The sequence below is a fragment of the Saccopteryx bilineata genome, chromosome X (genome assembly GCF_036850765.1).
Source record: "Saccopteryx bilineata isolate mSacBil1 chromosome X, mSacBil1_pri_phased_curated, whole genome shotgun sequence".
NCBI classification, from domain to species: Eukaryota; Metazoa; Chordata; class Mammalia; order Chiroptera; family Emballonuridae; genus Saccopteryx; species Saccopteryx bilineata.
Window position 1 is genome coordinate 131,975,508 of NC_089502.1, and position 18,048 is coordinate 131,993,555.

At 49.3% G+C, this 18,048-nt stretch overlaps 1 protein-coding gene across 5 annotated transcripts in view; it reads left to right on the forward strand.

Annotated features, from left to right (window-relative positions):
- Positions 1-18,048, forward strand: part of MAP7D2 (MAP7 domain containing 2) — a 134,814-nt gene that overhangs the window by 92,269 nt on the left and 24,497 nt on the right. For all 5 annotated transcript variants that reach the window (XM_066250094.1, XM_066250095.1, XM_066250096.1 and 2 more), the window contains 2 exons: positions 12,340-12,599; positions 13,173-13,305. In XM_066250094.1, the coding sequence (XP_066106191.1) occupies positions 12,340-12,599; positions 13,173-13,305 (393 nt within the window). The remainder of the gene's footprint in view (positions 1-12,339; positions 12,600-13,172; positions 13,306-18,048) is intronic.

Sequence of the window (18,048 nt, forward strand, 5' to 3'; positions counted from 1 at the left end):
AACTGAGCCATGGCTGCGGGAGGAGGAGAGAGAGAGAGAAAGAAGGGGGAGGGAGAGGGGAAAGAGTGGAAAAGCAGACCAGGAATCGAACCCAGGACATCCACACACCAGGCTGACGCTCTACCACTGAGCAAACCAGCCAGGGCTCAGCAACTATTTTTTTTATTGAGTCATAACTGACATATAGCATTATATTAAGTTCAGGTTTACAACATAATGATTTTATATTTGTATATATTGCAATATGATCACCACAGTAAGTCTAGGTACCATCTGTCACCATACATAGTTATAATTTTTTTTCTATTTTCCTATGATGAGAACTTGTAAGGTAGATATTCAGTATAGTATTTTGAACTATAGTCACCATGCTATACGGTACATCCCCATAACTTATTTATGTTATAACTGGAAGTTTGTACCTTTTGACCACCTGCACCTATTTCACTCCACCCCCGTCTCCCCTCCCTCTGGCAACCGCCGACCTGTTATCTGTATCTGTGGGCTTGTTTTTGTTGTTTTTATTTTTTAGATTTCACATATGAGTGAGATCATACAGTATCTGTCTTTCTCTGTTTGACTTGTTTCACTTAGCATAATTCCCTCAAGGTCCATCCATGTTGCTACAAATAGCAAGATTCATTGTTTTCTATGGCTGAATAGTGTGTAGATATCACATCTTCTTTGTGGGCTCTTGTATTTTAAAGGACACCTCATCTGAATTTTATTAAAAAGCTCTCTCTGACCAAAGTGATGTGAACAAAATCCCAGACTTTGGAGAAATTAAGATTTTTTTTCACTCTATCTAAAACAGTAATGGATACCTAGTAGGTGCTTCATATATATCAGCGGAGTGAATGAATGCCAGTCACCGTGCCAGATGCTTCAGAGAAGCCCCAAATGAGGAGAACAGTCTCCTCTGGAATGGGGCCTAGTCAGGTGGGAGGGACATGTGGACGCAGAGGAGGACAGTTCCCGGCCTGGTCCAGAGAGGGTGTGCCTGCCTTGAACTGCTAATCCTGCACAACTCAGCCCACCCCTCCTGGCCTCGAGAAGCAGCCAAAGCGGGAGTCGCCCCCTGCTCTGTGCTCACCTCCATCATTCAGCCATCAAATACCTACCGAGCACCTGCTCTGGGTGCAGGACTCTTCTCAGCCCTCTTGGACCTTGCCTGAAAATGGACAGCAGACATAGCGTCGGGTGGAGCCAAGTTCTGTGAAGAAAAAGAAAAGCCAGTCAGATGACAGAGTGGTGGAAGGGAGTCGCTAGCGAAGGCGGTCAGGGAACACTGCTGTGAGGAAGTGACATTTGAGCCGAGAGGGAGCAGGCCAAAGTGATTTGTACCTTACTGCACTATGCTACCCACTGAGAGGGTGGGGCCTGACCTGGTTTATTGTGGCACGTAGGTACTCAGTTCAGTGTCGAGAGAACGGAAGGCAGAGGGGAGAAGTCTGGAGGGCGAGGGTGGGCTGCGCTGGCCGATATGGGCAGTGCGAGAACCAGTCCTGCCCAAAGACTAGCCCTTCGCCGCCTCTTTCTTTCTGGGCCATTCATTGGTTTATTCTCCCAGCGATCAGTTTCTTAGCCTTTCACTTTCCTGGGCGGCATATTTTACTTGGGGAATTTTCAAAGGATGACGGATGCCAGCTTCTATACTGTGCTACTGGGAATTCCTGCCACTTAGCAAAGAGGAATGAATGGAATGGCCTATATTTTCAGAGCCCTAGACATGTTATTTCTAGTGCGGGCAGAAAAAATAGTAACCTTGAGCACAACTAGATTTCCTTGTGTACTGTCGAAAGTACCAGAATCATCAACCCCTTAAGAGGGACCTTGGGGATAGAAGGTGCTTGTGTACCTCGACATCAGAATTGCTAGTTGAGAGGTCTAAAGTGAAGCAAAAGTTTCTTGACTTTAAGATGTTAAGAAAGAGCCTGACCAGGCAGTGGCGCAGTGGATGGAGCGTTGAACTGGGATGCGGAAGGACCCAGGTTCGAGACTCCGAGGTTGCCAGCTTGAGCGCGGGCTCATCTGGTTTGAGCAAAAGGCCACCAGCTTGGACCCAAGGTTGCTGGCTCGAGCAAGGGGTTACTCAGTCGGCTGAAGGCCCGCGGCGGTCAAGGCACATATGAGAAGGCAATCAATGAACAACTAAGCTGTCGCAATGCGCAGCGAAAAACTAATGATTGATGCTTCTCATCTCTTTGTTCCTGTCTGTCTGTTCCTGTCTATCTCTCTCTCTCTCTGACTCTCTCTCTGTCTCGGTTTAAAAAAAAAAAAAAGATGTTCAGAAAGATTGTTTCTCCCTGGGTGAAAATTAGTGGCTGAACTGCACCGGGTATGGACCAGGTCTGAGAAACCTGGTAAGTCAGGTAGACCACGAGGGAATTCTGAAAATCCAGCCAGACTATGCAATGAAAAAGAATGGATTGCAGCCACCCACAATCAGTGAGTGTATCCCAGGGGCATAATGTTGAGCAGAAAAAGGAAGGTGTAGAAGAATGCCATTTATATATATTGAGTCCTCAAATGTGCAAAACTATATACAGTGTTTTTTTAAGAATATACATGTGGTGCCTGACCTGTGGTGGCGCAGTGGATAAAGCGTCGACCTGGAAATGCTGAGGTCGCTGGTTCGAAACCCTGGGCTTGCCTGGTCAAGGCACATATGGGAGTTGATGCTTCCAGCTCCTCCCCACCTTCTCTCTCTCTGTTTCTCTCTTTCCCTCTCTCTCTCCTCTCTAAAAATTAATAAATAAAATTAAAAAAAAGAATATACATGTGGTAAAATGATTTTTAGAAAGAGAAAATGGCAAACATAAAATGCAGAGTGATGATGACCACTGAGGGGGGGGTCAGGGAGGTCATTCCAGCATAATTATAATGTCTTTTTTTGAACTAATCGGTGGATGTGTGGGCATTTGTTATATCACTCCTTATAACTTTCGTATTTTATAAATATTCTTTTGCATACACAATATTGATGAAAGATGAGAAAGAAACACTTGATTTATAAAAAGGTGTCACACATAAACCCCAAACAGGGTAACATTTTCGGGCTTTCCTCTGTGCGGACCAAGTGTGAGACAGAAAGTCAGAGAGGGATAGATAGGGACAGACAGACAGGAACAAAAAGATGAGAGGCATCAATCATCAGTTTTTTGTTGCGACATCTTAGTTCAGTGGTTCTCAACCTTTCTAATGCCGTGACCCCGCAATGCAGTTCCTCGTGTTGTGGTGACCCCAAACCAAAAAATAATTTTGGTGGCTACTTCATAACTGTAATTTTGCTACAGTTATGATTCAGAATGTAAATAATGTAAATACCTGATATGCCTTATGTATTTTCCGATGACTTTAGGCGACCCCGCTGGGGTCGCAACCCACAGGTTGAGAACCGCTGCCTTAGTTGTTCATTGACTGCTCTCTCATATGTGCCTTGACCGTGGGGCTACAGCAGACCGAGTAACCCCTTGCTCGAGCCAGCGACCTTGGGTCCAAGCTGGTGAGCTTTTAGCTCAAACCAGATGAGCCCGCGCTCAAGCTGGCGACCTCGGGGTCTCGAACGTGGGTCCTCCGCATCCCAGTCCAATGCTCTATCCACTGCGTCACTACCTGGTCAGGCCCAAGTGTGTGATCTTTAAAGCACACTGGGTGTGATGTGTCTTGGGGCTTAGTCCCTCTGAATCCCCCCAGATACGAGGGTTATGTGATGAATGGCTACGCAGTGCATTGTTCCCTTCGCAGATCCCAGATAAACCGAGCCACTTCTGGGGGGCTGTGCATATTAATGGCATTGCTCTTTTCAGCATTCCACTTTCTTTTTATTGTTCACATTGTTGGATACTTGTATGGGTTTTAGGAAACCAGCTTCAGCAGCATTCTCAACGATGCGGCTGGAGCGTAGCTTTGTTCTTGTAACCTAGAGAGAGGAAGTCAAGTGTGGCCATGTGGATTGAGCCGGCCTCCGCGGGTGCCGCCTGTGCTCTCGGTTCTTCAGTGTGAAATACTCTCCAGGGCTCTTGGGTTCTTAGAAATATATTCTAAGTCACTTTGGTCATTATTATGGGGAAGGTTTCAGTTGTCTATTTCTGCTATAACAAAGACCCTAAGATTTAGTGGCATAAAACAAACAATCTGTCATTAATTCTCCCAGCTCTGTGACATGGGCTTACCAGGACGGTCTCTCTTTGGGTCTTTAGTATGGCTTCTCTGTGGGCTGATTTGGGCTCAACAGGCACTTTTCATTTGGGGCTTTTCACGCAACTGCAGTCCAGTGCCAGGTGGGCGGCTCTTTGGCCCCTTGAGTGTGGCTCTTCCACAAAATACCACGTGCGGGCGCTACCTTGATAAGGAATGTACCAACCTATATAGTTTAAGTTTAAAAAATCTGGCTCTGAAAAGAAATTTCAGTTGTTGTACTGTTGATATTTGGCTCTGTTGACTAATGAGTTTGCTGACCACTGATCCTAGTCCAACATGGCCTGTTCACCTGACTGGCGGCTGAGGCTGGCTGTTGGCTGGATTTGAGCTGGGGCTGTCAACTGGAAGAGAGTGCCCATAAGTAGCCTCTTCATATGACTTTGGCATGCCACAGCATGGCAGCTGAATTCCAAGAGGGAGTATCGCCAGGAGTGACGTATTTCCCAAAACAGGAAGTGGAATCCTTTGTTGTGGCTCCTTAGTACAGGTGCCATTCCGACAGGCCTCTCCGGTAGATGTGTGACATGGTTATCCCACAGATGAGTGTCTTCAGTGGGTCAGGGCTTCCTGCACTGACAATTGAACTGTTCGCACCACCACCATTCTCAAATAGGCATTTACACTGTTACTGAAAATTTTCTCGGAAAGGCTATTTGAAAATGTTAAGTTACACCCCCTCCTCAGTCATAGTTATATACTCACCCAGTCCAGAATATGGTATTTTTCAGTCTTACTAGAGAATAATTTGAGTTTAGAGCAATTTTTGAAAGTCTTTTTATTGTAAAATCATTTCAGTCCTACAGAAGAATTGCAAGATTAGAACAAAGAATTCCTGGATCGCATTCATCTTGTTGACATGTGGCCACATTTGCTTCATCGTTCCCATCCCCCTGCTCACTATCATTCCTTTCCATAGACACACACACAGTTTTCCCAGAACCCCGTGGGAGTAACTTAAAGATGTCGTGACCCTTTACCTCTAAGAATGAAAACATTCTTTTGTATAGCCAGGTACAATAGTGAAGTCAGAAAGTTTAACTTTGACATAATGGTGTTACTTAATTTACAGTCTGTCTGCCACTTTGCTGGTTGTTCCAGTGAGATCCTTTAGAGCATTTTTTGTTTTTCTGGGATCCACCCCAGGCTCTCACTCTTTGTTGAGTTGTCTCCTTAGTCTCCTTTAGCTTGGAACAGTTCTTCATCCCTTTTTGTTCATCACCTAGACATTGTCAAAGATCACAGGCCTGACATTTTGGGGGGATTGTTTGTTGATTTGGTTCAGTCTGCTGTTTCCTCTGGTATAAAGTTGTTCTTTTCCTTTCCAGGAAGGAATAAACTATGAATAAATACAGACTTGAAATAATGTCGGCCAACCTGTGCTGATGAGGCCCCCTGCCCTCTCCCATCCTGTGGGCGGGGCGTGTTCACTGTGCCTGCAGTCATGGCTTTGGAAAAAATACAACTAGATTCCAAGCTATGGAGGGAAATGTCTTCTGGGATTCTGCTTTGCAGAAAACTCAATATTCAGAAGCGTGGCAGCCCTCTCCCGAGAGTTATTCTTGCTGCTCTACTTACAGAGATGTTTGTTCATGTTTTCTATAGTCAGGAGCCTTCAAAGGACATATAATCCTGCCTTGCACACCAGGAAGGCCTATCTCTACCACCCCAACAAAACTTGAGTCCCTTTTGTTAGATTTTTAATCACAGAAGTATCGAATTTTTAAAAATTGAAGCAGAAGAGGTATAAACAAGCAAGCTGGAGAGCCAGCGACTTGGACGCCAGCCCTGGCCTCTCATCTGTTGACATCTCTGGGGAAGGGTCATTTAAGCATTTAGGAACTAGATCGTCTTATTTCATATATGCTTAATAGTTATTTCCTACCCACCTCACTGGGTTTTCATGGTGATCAAATTGACTCCTATTAAATTGACAAGAAAGTATTTATACTTAAAACTCTGTGAAACCACAGTGAGTTCACCTAATTAATTTGTGTTCAGTTTGGCTCATCAGCCAATATACTTCTTTCTAGGAAATTGGTGGGGGGATGACTTTGCCAAACTGTGTGTGGGCAGGGCTGGCCAGAGCCCTGGGACCTCCCAGACCACACCGCCTGGTTCAAGGTACCCAGTCAGCAGCTCTGGCAGGTACCTGGTGCAGGGATAAATCGTGTAGGGAAGTGATGAGGCAGAATGAGCAGGAAACTCTAAAGATATTGAAATAAAATAGGGAACTTCTAAGATTTTCTTCTGTGTTTGATCACTTGCTGTTAAAAAAAAAATCTGTGAGTTGCCTATACTTCCCTAATTTGAATGGTGTGTGTGTGTGTGTGTGTGTGTTCTCTAATTTTTCTGATTATTGGACAGGAGCTGAGATAGGGGATTATAAAAAGACTAATTAATATATAGAGTTTTTTGCCTGCACCACTGACTGGTGGCACAGTGAATAGAGCGTCGGACTGGGATGCAGAGGACCCAGGTTTGAGACCCCAAGGTCACCAGCTTGAGCGCGGGCTCATCTGGTTTGAGCAAAGCTCACCAGCTTGGACCCAAGGTCGCTGGCTCGAGCAAGGGGTTACTCGGTCTGCTGAAGGCTCATGGTCAAGGCACATATGAGAAACCAATCAATGAACAACTAAGATGTCTCAACACACAACAAAAAACTAATGATTGATGCTTCTCATCTCTCCGTTCCTATTTGTCTGTCCCTGTCTATCCCTCTCTCTGACTTTCTGTCTCTGTAAAAAAACTCTCTCTATATAGAGTTTTATCACAAATAATTCACCCTTCTCAGGTAGAAATTGTTTTTAAATGTGTGCTCATGGCTAATTGGCCCGGTTTTATCTAGAATAAGAGTATGTGACATGAACAGAACGTACGTGTAACTGCTCTGTTAAACAAGTTGAAGTAAGGCTCCTTGGGCGAGGCAGCCCGAGCCGTCAGAACCGCTGCCATCCAGGCCACGTGGCCTTTCCTCCCTGGGCTTGTGCTCCTGCCCCGCGCTGCCATCTATGGGCCCGCACATGTAGCTTCATCACGCCCAGTTCCCTTCTGATAGGGAGCCATTTATTTATTTATTTATTTTACAGCTTATGACCTTGGGGTCTCAAACCTGGGTCCTCTGCATCCCAGTCCGGCGCTCTATCCACTACACCACCACCTGGTCAGGCTGATAGGGAGCCATTGAAGCCAGACCCAGCGGGTCACTTTGGGATCCAGATGCTGCTGGCTTTCTGCAGCGAAGGCTGGACTGTTGGATGGATTGGACCTGTCGCCAGTTCAGGCCTCTTACCCATTTCCGCCAGTCCAGCCCAGGGGCCCCTCTGGGTGGGAGTTGCGTCTGGAGAAGGGCCCCTTGTCCATCTGCCCGTCTGTGGGCAGAGGGGCCAGCACTATAGAAGCCTAGCATGCAGCTCGTTGCAGGCAGGTCCAGTGAGGGTGCGCTCAGAGGCGCCCAGCACCTTTGCGCAGTCTCAGTGAACAAAGAGGAGGAGGAGAGGACCAGGAGGAAGAGTAGAAGGCTTTTTGTCAGTCTTGCTAATACCAGCAATTCCTATTTCACATGTCAAGGTCAGAGTGCTGACGGAGGGGAAGCTTTCTCTGTCTGCATCATCTACTATCAAATAGCACTCTTTTTTTTTTTTTTACATTTTACATCTTTTTTTATTTTTTACAGAGACAGAGAGTGAGTCAGAGAGAGGGATAGACAGGGACAGACAGACAGGAATGGAGAGAGATGAGAAGCATCAATCATTAGTTTTTCGTTGAGACACCTTAGTTGTTCATTGATTGCTTTCTCATATGTGCCTTGACCGCGGGCCTTCAGCAGACTGAGTAACCCCTTGCTGGAGCCAGCGACCTTGGGTTCAAGCTAGTGGGTTTTTTGCCCAAACCAGATGAGCCTGCGCTCAAGCTGGCGACCTCGGGGCCTCGAACCCGGGTCCTCTGCATACCAGTCTGATGCTCTATCCACTGCGCCACCGCCTGGTCAGGCTCAAATAGCCCTCTTTCCATCGCCTCTCTCCGAACCCCAGTGCAGAGTTATTCTTTGCCATTCCCTGGCCATACCCTGTGATTGGACCAAAGCTGCAGCTCGTGTGCACGCACTATTCCAGGGAGTGGGCGACTCGTTTTGATCTTCACAAGGCACCGGACCGGGTCCCTTGAGACACCCTCCTGGTGGTTATAGCAACCTTCCGGCCCGGGCAAGCAGTATGTAAGGAGGGCATTGCTGAGCAAAAGGTCGCCTGCCATATGTTGTCCCGGTGATTTGAACCTAAACGCAGGCAGGGTTTCGCAGCTGATTGGAAACCTGCTCGGCAGAGCACTGTCATCATGAGAGAGCAGGGCTGTGGCCTCCCGGCACAGTTCCTCCTGGCTCTGCGAAAGTTTGTTCTTGTCTGTGAGAATTCAGAATTCTATTTTATTATATGTTTAATCCACACTGATAACAATTGAGTGCTTACCCTGCGCCTGTTCTAAAATGATCATCTGGGCGTCTTGGTGACCCCAAACCCAGGCTTAACCACCGTGGCCACACAGGGCCTAGGGCAGCGTTGCTGAAGTGGACTCAGGGAGACACGGCTCAGAGCGCAGCTCCACGGCCGCCTTAACCTGGCTCAGCCTGCTCTGCTCACCTGCTTGGGGACGCTCATAATACACCGGTGTCAGACTAGACTGTGTGTTGGCAACGAAAAGGACTCACCTACAAAGTTGTATGTGTATGCACTCAGCAGCACACTGGCTGGCATGTGGACAGCTCTCAGGAAGCCGGACCCAGTTTTGGCCCATGGGTGTTAATGGAAGTCTGAGCTGCACGTCATTCACGAAGGGAGCAGGTGTGACTGTGCCCAGACACACAGGTGCTAGTAATTTCCCGTCAAGCTCAGGCTCTTGGGGAGCCCATGGGCGTGCCTCGGGGTCACTGTGGGGATCAGTACACTGCCCCTTCCCCTTCACCCGCGGCAGCTGCACTTTTATCTGCTTTACACAGGCAGAAGGTGTGTGGGTGTTTGTGTGCATGTCTCCCTTCAGTGGTTCCCAGCTAGGGGCCATCTTGCCCCAGACAGGACGTTTGGCAATGTCAGGAGACATTTCTGATCGTCACAACCACGGGTGGGGGATTGGGAATTGCTACTGGGTCTCATGGGTGGAGGCCAGGGATGCAATTAAACACCCTGCAGTGCACAGGACAGCCTCGCGACAGAGGTGACCCGGCCCCAGTCAGTCATGGCAGGGTTGGAGAGACCCTGGTGCATATGCATATGTATTTGGAGGGGACCGGAGCATTCTGTGGGTGACTTTTATTTGGTTAAGAGTCTAGGAGTGAAATTAGGAAAGCAGGGTTATAATAGTACGTCCGTAAAGAATTGCCTCATTGCCTTCAGAATGGTGGGTCTGTGTCTGCAGAGGGGAGGCGCCGTCTGCACGGACGAGGTGTCACAGGAAAGTCACTGTGGCCAGTGTGAAGCAGTTCTTTCTGGGGTTAGAGGCTGCAGAGGGGTAGACAACCCACCATGGAAGTAGAATCAGAACTGATTCCATATCAATAAAATGGCTGATGCTAAAAAACTGAATTTTAACAATTCGAATTATGTTCACGCCATATTTATTGGGTTGAGTGATCAAATTACTGTGTGGCCCTCAGCCTGGCACTCGCTGAGAGAAAGTGTTCTCCTGGACACCTGAAACTGGCCTTGGAGCAGGGGTCCCCAAACTTTTTACACAGGGGGCCAGTTCACTGTCCTTCAGATGGCCGGACTATAAAAAAATCTATGAACAAATCCCTATGCACACTGCACATATTTTAAAGTAAAAAAACAAAACGGGAACAAATACAATATTTAAAATAAAGAACAAGTAAATTTAAATCAACAAACTGACCAGTATTTCAATGGGAACTATGCTCCTCTCACTGACGACCAATGAAAGAGGTGCCCTTTCTGGAAGTGCAGTGGGAGCTGGATAAATGCGGCCCACAAGCCGTAGTTTGGGGACCCCTGCCTTGGAGTGTGAGAGTCAGTGGAGGCTGGCCTGCTTGTTCCCCAATCCACGTACCACCTGAGGGTCATTTTCCAGCTCTAGACCAAGTTTAAGATTGATGTGATTATGGTTTTTCTTTATCATCAAGGTTCGATTAGGTAACTCCAAAAGCCTCTGGTGCAAATTGACCTTTAACAGTAGGCTGAGTGGCCATTTTTATAGATCAGAAGCAGTTGAATACCAGCAATTTCATCAGATCTTTCAGCCTGCTACAGGACTGAGTGACAGTTTCTGATTTACGCGCAGATTACTTTATGTTCTTTCTAAAGGAACTCTATAAATGCCACATCCCTGTGCGAACTTCTGGGTAATCTCTGCGTCTAAAGCTAGGCTGTTACCTACGTGCTCAACATTCAGCGCTCATAGGAGCCAGGGCTAGACCAGCACATCCCTGATGGGCCACCTTCCGCCGCACATAAGACAAGTGCCTGTATTTAAATAAAGCAGTGTTTCCCTGGGTGGAAACGGGCTTGTCCTCACCTTTTGCATCTTCCTGGTAGCAAGAGAGATTCTTTTAAACCTGAAGACCCTCCAGGGCCCTGGCCGGTTGGCTCAGTGGTAGAGCGTTGGCCTGGCGTGCAAGAGTCCCGGGTTCGATTCCCGGCCAGGGCACACAGGGGAAGCGCCCATCTGCTTCTCTACCCCTCCCTCTCTCCTTCCTCTCTGTCTCTCTCTTCCCTTCCCACAGCCAAGGCTCCACTGGAGCAAAGTTGGCCCAGGCGCTGAGGATGGCTCTATGGCCTCTGCCTCAGGTGCTAGAATGGCTCTGGTTGCAACAGAGCAACGCCCCAGATGGGCGGAGCATCGCCCCCTGGTGGGCATGCCGGGTGGATCCTGGTTGGGCGCATGCGGGAGTCTGTCTGACTGCCTCCCCGTTTCCAGCTTCAGAAAAATACAAAAAACAAAACAAACACACACAAAAAAACTGAAGACCCTTCAGAAAAACACTTCTTCCTACCTCTTGACTGACTTTGTTTCTTACCATTTAAAAAGGAAGCAGATGTTATATATCGGTAAAGGTGAAATTTATTGTTGTGTGTGTGTGTGTGTGTGTGTGTATGTGTGTGTGTGTGTTTAAAAAGGAAGCAGGAACCTTGAACACATTATGCTGGGCAAAATAAGCCATCTACAAAAGGATAAACCCTGACCTGACCAGGTGGTGGCGCAGTGGATAGAATGTCGGGCTGCGATGCAGAGAACCCAGGTTCGAGACCCCGAGCTCACCAGCTTGAGCGTGGGCTCATCTGGTTTGAGCAAAGCTCACCAGCTTGAACCTAAGGTTGCTGGCTCCAGCAAGGGGTCACTCGGTCTGCTGAAAGCCCACAGTCAAGGCACATATGAGAAAGCAATCAATGAACAACTAAGGTGTTGCAACACACAATGAAAAACTAATGATTGATGCTTCTCATTTCTCTCCGTTCCTGTCTATCTGTCCCTATCTATCCCTCTCTGAGTGATTCTCACTCTGTCTCTGTAAAAAAAAAAAAAAAAAAAAAGGAGAAACCCTGTATGCTTCCATGTCTATGGGTTACCTGGAATAGTCAGGGGGGAGGAGGGGTCGCAGGTTGGGGAGGAGCAGTGGGAGCTAGTGTTTAATGGGAACAGGGCTCTGTGGGTGGATGGTGGTGACGGCTGCACCACAGTGTGAATGTACTTAATGTCACTGAACAGTACACTTACAAATGGTTAAGGTGGTAAATTTTATGTTACATGTATTTTGCTACCAAAGGGAGAAAAAACTCCATCTTGCTCATTGCCATACCCTAAAACCAAATCTAGCCCTGGTGTCCATCTAAAAAGGCGGTGGGAAAAATGCCTGCCGCTCCTTTACCTTGTCATCAAAGTTAAGTGAAATTAGGACATGGCGTCCCCAAGTAGGCTTCCTAAAATATTGTCCCTTCCACCAGGTGCGTCTTCCAGATACTGGATCGTCCCGTTAGGGTGATAGTGCGTAGGGACTTCTGAGTGTGTGCTAAGCCTTACATTTGTTCCTCTTAAAAGATGAAGTTCTTTGGCTTTTTAGAACCAGGTGCCTTAGGAACTGAGTTCCGTGGTCAGACGTGGTGATGATCTTCTGGCGTGTTTTTGGTTTTCCAGAACAACTGCCAAAGACTCTTCAAAGTTTGCGCACCTGCAACTGTCAGAAAGTTTCATGAAGTTTCGCTTAAATGCCTTGCCCAGCCTTGAGGTGCCCCAAAAGAAGGAGGCAAAGGAGAAGAACGAGAAGGAAAGGGAAGGGGCCATGGCTCAGCGGGCAGCCAGCCCCGTCATGGACGGAACCTCTGACAAGCAAGTGGTGGAGAAGCGTGTCACCAAGAAGTACACGAGCACACCATGGAAGCCCGAGTCCAGCGCAGGTAAGCCCTCCTCACCGACACCGCTCCGGCCTCGGCTTTCCTCTCCAGCTCGCCCTCTGCCCGATCCACTGTCCATGTGGGAGTCGCGTGTCTGGGTGAGAGTGGGGAGGGAGTGAGGAGGTGCCCATAGACGGCTGCACGCCCAGTGCTCTCTCAGGCTTGCACGCTGCCCCAGAGTCCTCCCTGTCAGTCTCCTGAAGGTCCCTTGCTGCATTAGGCCAGCATCAGCACTTCCCATGGACAGGCTCTTCCTTTTGTCCTGTAAGCTGCCGCAGTGGCTACAGCGAGTTCACCCAGACGGGGACACCAATGCTGACTGCTGTGGGACTTGCTGGTGACCCTGTCTCTCCTCCTTGCCTTTCCACTGCCCCCACTGTGAAATGCATTCGGGTCACAGGTGCCTGTTGTGGCGTTGCTGCTCAGTGGCTCATGGGGCCTGTCCTGCAGCATTTCCCATCCCCCACTGGGTAAGGCCTTTCATTTCAAAGTGGCAACTGCAATCACTGAGTGCAATCACTGAGTGGCAGTGAGTGCAATCACTATTTCATTTATTTCTCCTCTGCTCTGATGCAGTCCTTGGGGCGTCAGCATCAAGCCCCGTCAGTGCGAAAGAGGCCATGAAGATCTTGGCTGAAAAGAGACGACAGGCCCGGCTGCAGAAAGACCAGGAGCAGCAGGAGCTGCTGGAGAAGACCGAGCAAAACAGGTGCGGGGTGCTCAGAGTTGTGCCGCCGTCTCGTGCGAAAGGCTGTGGTGGAGAGAGCCACGCACCTTTTTTTCTCGAGCTTTATAATTGCTAGAGCCTCAGCGGAAGCCTAGGTCTGCCCGGCAGGTGTTCAGGAGCTTGCACCTTTTAGTAGATGTCGTTAACAGTGGTGGAACCTTGCTCTTTCAGGCGGCCTGGAAACTCCTAGCTCCTGGATGTAAATGTTGCCAGCAGCTTCCCATTTTTCTCTTGGACGCTAGGCCCTGCCAGGCCTTGGAGAACTACCTAAGGAGTTTGAGCTTTGTTTATAGAATGAAGTTCTCCCTGAAAAGACAAGAAAGAGGTTGTGGATATAAGGGTTTTAATTCTTCCTGAATTGTGTTTTCCCCCCAAAACTATCCTAACTCGCACCCCCAAGTGAGAGAGAGGAGGGCTGAGCAGAGGCCCCTGGATGGGGTGCAGCTGACCTCAGTAGTCCACAAGATATGAGGTGCGGGGACCCCCATCCTGGAGCATGACAGAAGACTCGTCCCTAAACTTTGGAGGGTGTCCAAATCATTCCAAAAGTGCAATGAAAACACACAGGCCCGGGCCCTGTGCTGCCTCGACAGCTCGCCCGAGTTCGAGAACCACTGTGATAGTACCAAGCGCTTGGCCAGAATATAGACAACCTGCCTTCTGATCTTTGTATTCAGAGAGGAACGCAAGTTGAAGGACAAGGTAGATTTTATCTCTAAATTGATAAAGGAAGCTTTTAGGATAATCACAGAGCGCAATCCAATACCATCTAAAGAATTAGCGTGACAGGAAGCAGCACTTCAAGACCGACCCCAAGTTGAGAATGCTAAATAATAGAGTAGTATTCTCAATCCTTGTCAAGGTCGCAAGTCTTTTGTGGCCTCTGATTACAGGTTTGCTGATTTATTTTTTGAAGTGGTAGCAGTGAGGGGGTGGGTCGGGCTGGTTCCTTCTTCAGTTTCTGGACTTCCCTGGGGATTTTCCTACCTCTAGTGGCAGGTGTGTTTGTTGAGCGATGGGTTTGGGCTGATCTGGGTGGGCCGCAGGGTGTGTGAAGGGAGGTCGCAGGAGATGACGATGAATCACAGGATCCCAGATGACAGGCCTCGGCAATTGCAGGCCCTGAGCACGTGAGTAGCATGATTGCGGCTGTGTGCTGAGGAGAGTGAAGTTCTTTACCTTCCAGCGACTGCCCTCTGGCATTTCCTTCGCAGCTCAGCTCCTGAAAGGACCGATTGTCCTCCTTGTCTGTTTCCTCAGCTCGCTTTCAGTCCTCGTACGTCACACTCGCCACTCCTCCCAGCTGCCGGGCGCCTCAGCTGTTTCGTGGTTGGCTCTCACCTTGTCCAACTTGCCCTGGCTTCTTTAGTCTCTCCTCAGTGTCTCTCTGTCCACTCCTCTTCCCCTCATGTCGCCCGGGCCCCCAGCGGTCAGCATGATGGCTGCCTGTTTCTCCAGCTTGAAAAGATTTGGGGCTCACATTTCACGCATGGCTTCATAATGAGCCTTTGGTGTGCTGAACTGACTCCACTGTCCTCTCCTTTCTTTTTTAAAAATTTTTATTAATTTATTGTGTTAACATGGATTCAAATCCGTCCTCTCCCTTTCTACTCTCATTTTCCCTCTTCATCTGTTTCCGAAGCTAATTTCTTCCTGCTCTGTGAACCCGCAGTACTTCCCACTACAAGAGAGGCACTACGTGACACATGCGCACTGGCGACTCCTCAGTCTGCACCTGTGGCCTGGTCTCTCGCAAGGGCTGCGCTCTCCTCTACTATAGCCTCTAGTCCATGTGGCTCCTGAAACGTGGATTCACTACCATTAAGACAACTTCAGTTCCTCAGCTGTGCTAGCCACATTTCAAGTGCACAATAGCTACATGGCTAACAGCTACCATGGACAGCACAAGTCTCGAACATGTCCCTCATCACAGGAAGTTCTATTGGATAGCACTTAGAGGCCGTCCTTCCAGCTGCCTCATACTTTCATTTGAGTGTATGCCATATGCACTTCAAATCGAGCATTTCCACAGCAGGCCTTGTTATCTTTCTCCCAGGCTTGCTTTTCCTTTCACGAGGTCTGTATCCCCATCTCTCTAGGCATCCAAGTCAGAAGTCTCCGTGGCTCTCAGTGTCCCCTCCTTCCTCCGGGTGTCCCATCAGCTTCCAGGCCCGTGCAGGCCGCCTCTTTAGCATCTCTTTCCTCGCCCTGCTCCTCCAGCCTGTCCTCTCCTCTGAGCTACAACCCCTGTTGTCTCCGGACCGTGTCTGTGACGTCCCAGCTGAGTTCCCTGCTCTAGGCCTCCCAGAGCTTGTCCACTGTTAACACTGTCCTCAGTGACTATTCGCACAGAAGTGTCACCATCATGCTCCCATTCTTTAACGAGCCGGTGACTCCCCTGCCCACAGGATTCACCCAAACCCATCAACAGGCCTTCGAGGCCAGCCATGACCTGGCCACCACCTGCCCTCCACCTCCAGCATTCCAGACACCAGGGTGCAGAGTTCCCTGACATGCCCCCACCACACGATTCCACACCTCCGCGTTCCCTTCGCCCCACGTGCGCTCAGCTCAAGCCCAGCACCTTGCGGGCAGCCTTTTTGGCCCTGCGCCTGGGAGGAACTGGCCTCTCTTCCTCTTCCTCCTTCCTGAGCCCAGCTATTCAGCTGATTGACACAGCCTCGTCTGTCCACGGGCCTGTTCCCCCTAGTAAGCATCTTAAAAGACTGAGATCCAGGCCTGGGATCACCAGTGCTGGCACTCAGCACATGTACAAGGAAGGCAGAGAAGGAGAAAGAGGCCCAACTGAGACACCATTGCAGTTGTAGGTTAAGGGAAGGCAGAGTGCCTTCCCTTACGTCACGTGCCCTAGCACACGGTGCTGACGGTCGACCTGGCAGAGGGCGGGTGAGCTCGTGCCAGGCAGTCCAGCTCTGTCTGCAGACCAATGCAACACAACAGAAGCAGCCCGATTCAAAGTTGGGCTGAGGTTTGATTCGAAGGACGTAGGGGGATGGTATACCCTATAGCCGATAAAGGAAGGACAGAAGGAATTAGCGTTAGAGGATGAAAACTCTCCATTTGATTTTAGATGAATTAAGTTGAAAGTACCTGCAAAATGTTCAGATGATTAGAAGTGGAGTTGACGCCTGGGGCCTAACTAAAAATGGAAGTAATACGCTTGACCCAAAACCAGTTTTCCTCTCTCTTGCCAGAATGTGAAGCTTTGCCTAGCAGCACGTGGGAGGTGAGGAAAATACCTGACTCCGTGGGGCTGGAACACAGCGGATCTCGCTTGGAATAAGATCCTTCCACGTCTGTTTTGCTCTTAGTCTCAATAGTTGAAACCACAGCATTGCAGTTGCCAAAAATAAAACCTTGAGGCAAGCCACGGAAAGCCAATTATTGTCACAAACTGGTGAGGGATACGCCATCCGGGATGAGGCTGTTCAGAACAGAGGGGCTGACAGGAGTCTAGGTAGCTGGGACCTAGGAAGAAGGGCAGAAGCTGGTCTGGTCCCCACTAGCAGCGACATCAGGGCTCTTGTGGAAGCACACAAAGCAGGGCATAACCTCTGGGCTTGTGGGTGGCCCAGAGGTGAATCAGGATCCTTGGAGTTGGGGCAAGGAAGCCTGGAACCCCGGTCCACCCTAGGGAAGGCAGTGGAAGAAACTAGCATGCCTGTGATTCCAAAATGGGTCCCGTTAAGTCACATTAAGAAGCTAAGGTAGCTGCTAGGGGCTCACAGAGAAAGACGTTCCAGTTAGCCCCAGGAGCAGGGTCACAGTGTCCATACAAGAGGTCCTTCTGCGGCTCAGACCTGGCACCTCACTGGCTGCGCCTTCAGGTGTTCGGCTGTTGGAGTGAGAGAGGGGCCGGCGGGGCTCATCTCATGTGGGGTGGCGGGCACGGTGGCAGCCACGCAGGAGGGGACAGCCTCATGCTTATGGGTGGGGAAAGGTCCTCACGGGAGGGGCATTTAACACTGTACCTGCAATACTTGTTGAGGCTGAAGAAAAACTGTTGGCCTTGATGTTTAGAAGATGAACCAAAATTTTCAAGGGAAGTTGTAGAGACAGTGGAGACCTCAGCCAGGTTGGAAGAGGTGAGAGGGTGGAGGCCCTTAACCATTACTTTGATGTTAAGATGCTCTGAGTGGAAGGCGGAGGAGAGTTGTTTGGGATGCCGGAGACCTGAGTGTGTTTTCAGGCCACGGGAATGTATGTGTGGAATGGTGGAAGGAAGAGGCAGGGTGTGGGAGGAAATGGTGCGGGAGAGTGGAATTAATAGCACAAGCAATGGCACTTGCAATCCTTTGGCCCTAGCAGAGGAACAAGGGACGTGGCTGAGCAGGGCATAGAGGAGACAGGGTTAGGCAGCTAAGAGCAGGTGGCCCCAGGCTTCTCTGTACAGTGGTTGGTGATGCCTTCACCTAGACAGGATGTTGAAGATGGAGAAACTAGAGGTTTGGTCTGTTTCCACAGGGATCAGGGGAAGGGATGGGGCTAAGAGGCTGGAGTGACAGCTGAGGCTGACAGGTGACCAGTCAGTCTTCTCTGAGCCTTACTCTAACACAGGGGTCCCCAAACTACGGCCCGTGGGCCGCATGCGGCCCCCTGAGGCCATTTATCCGGCCCCCGCCGCACTTCCGGAAGGGGCACCTCTTTCATTGGTGGTCAGTGAGAGGAGCACATTGACCATCTCATTACCCAAAAGCAGGCCCA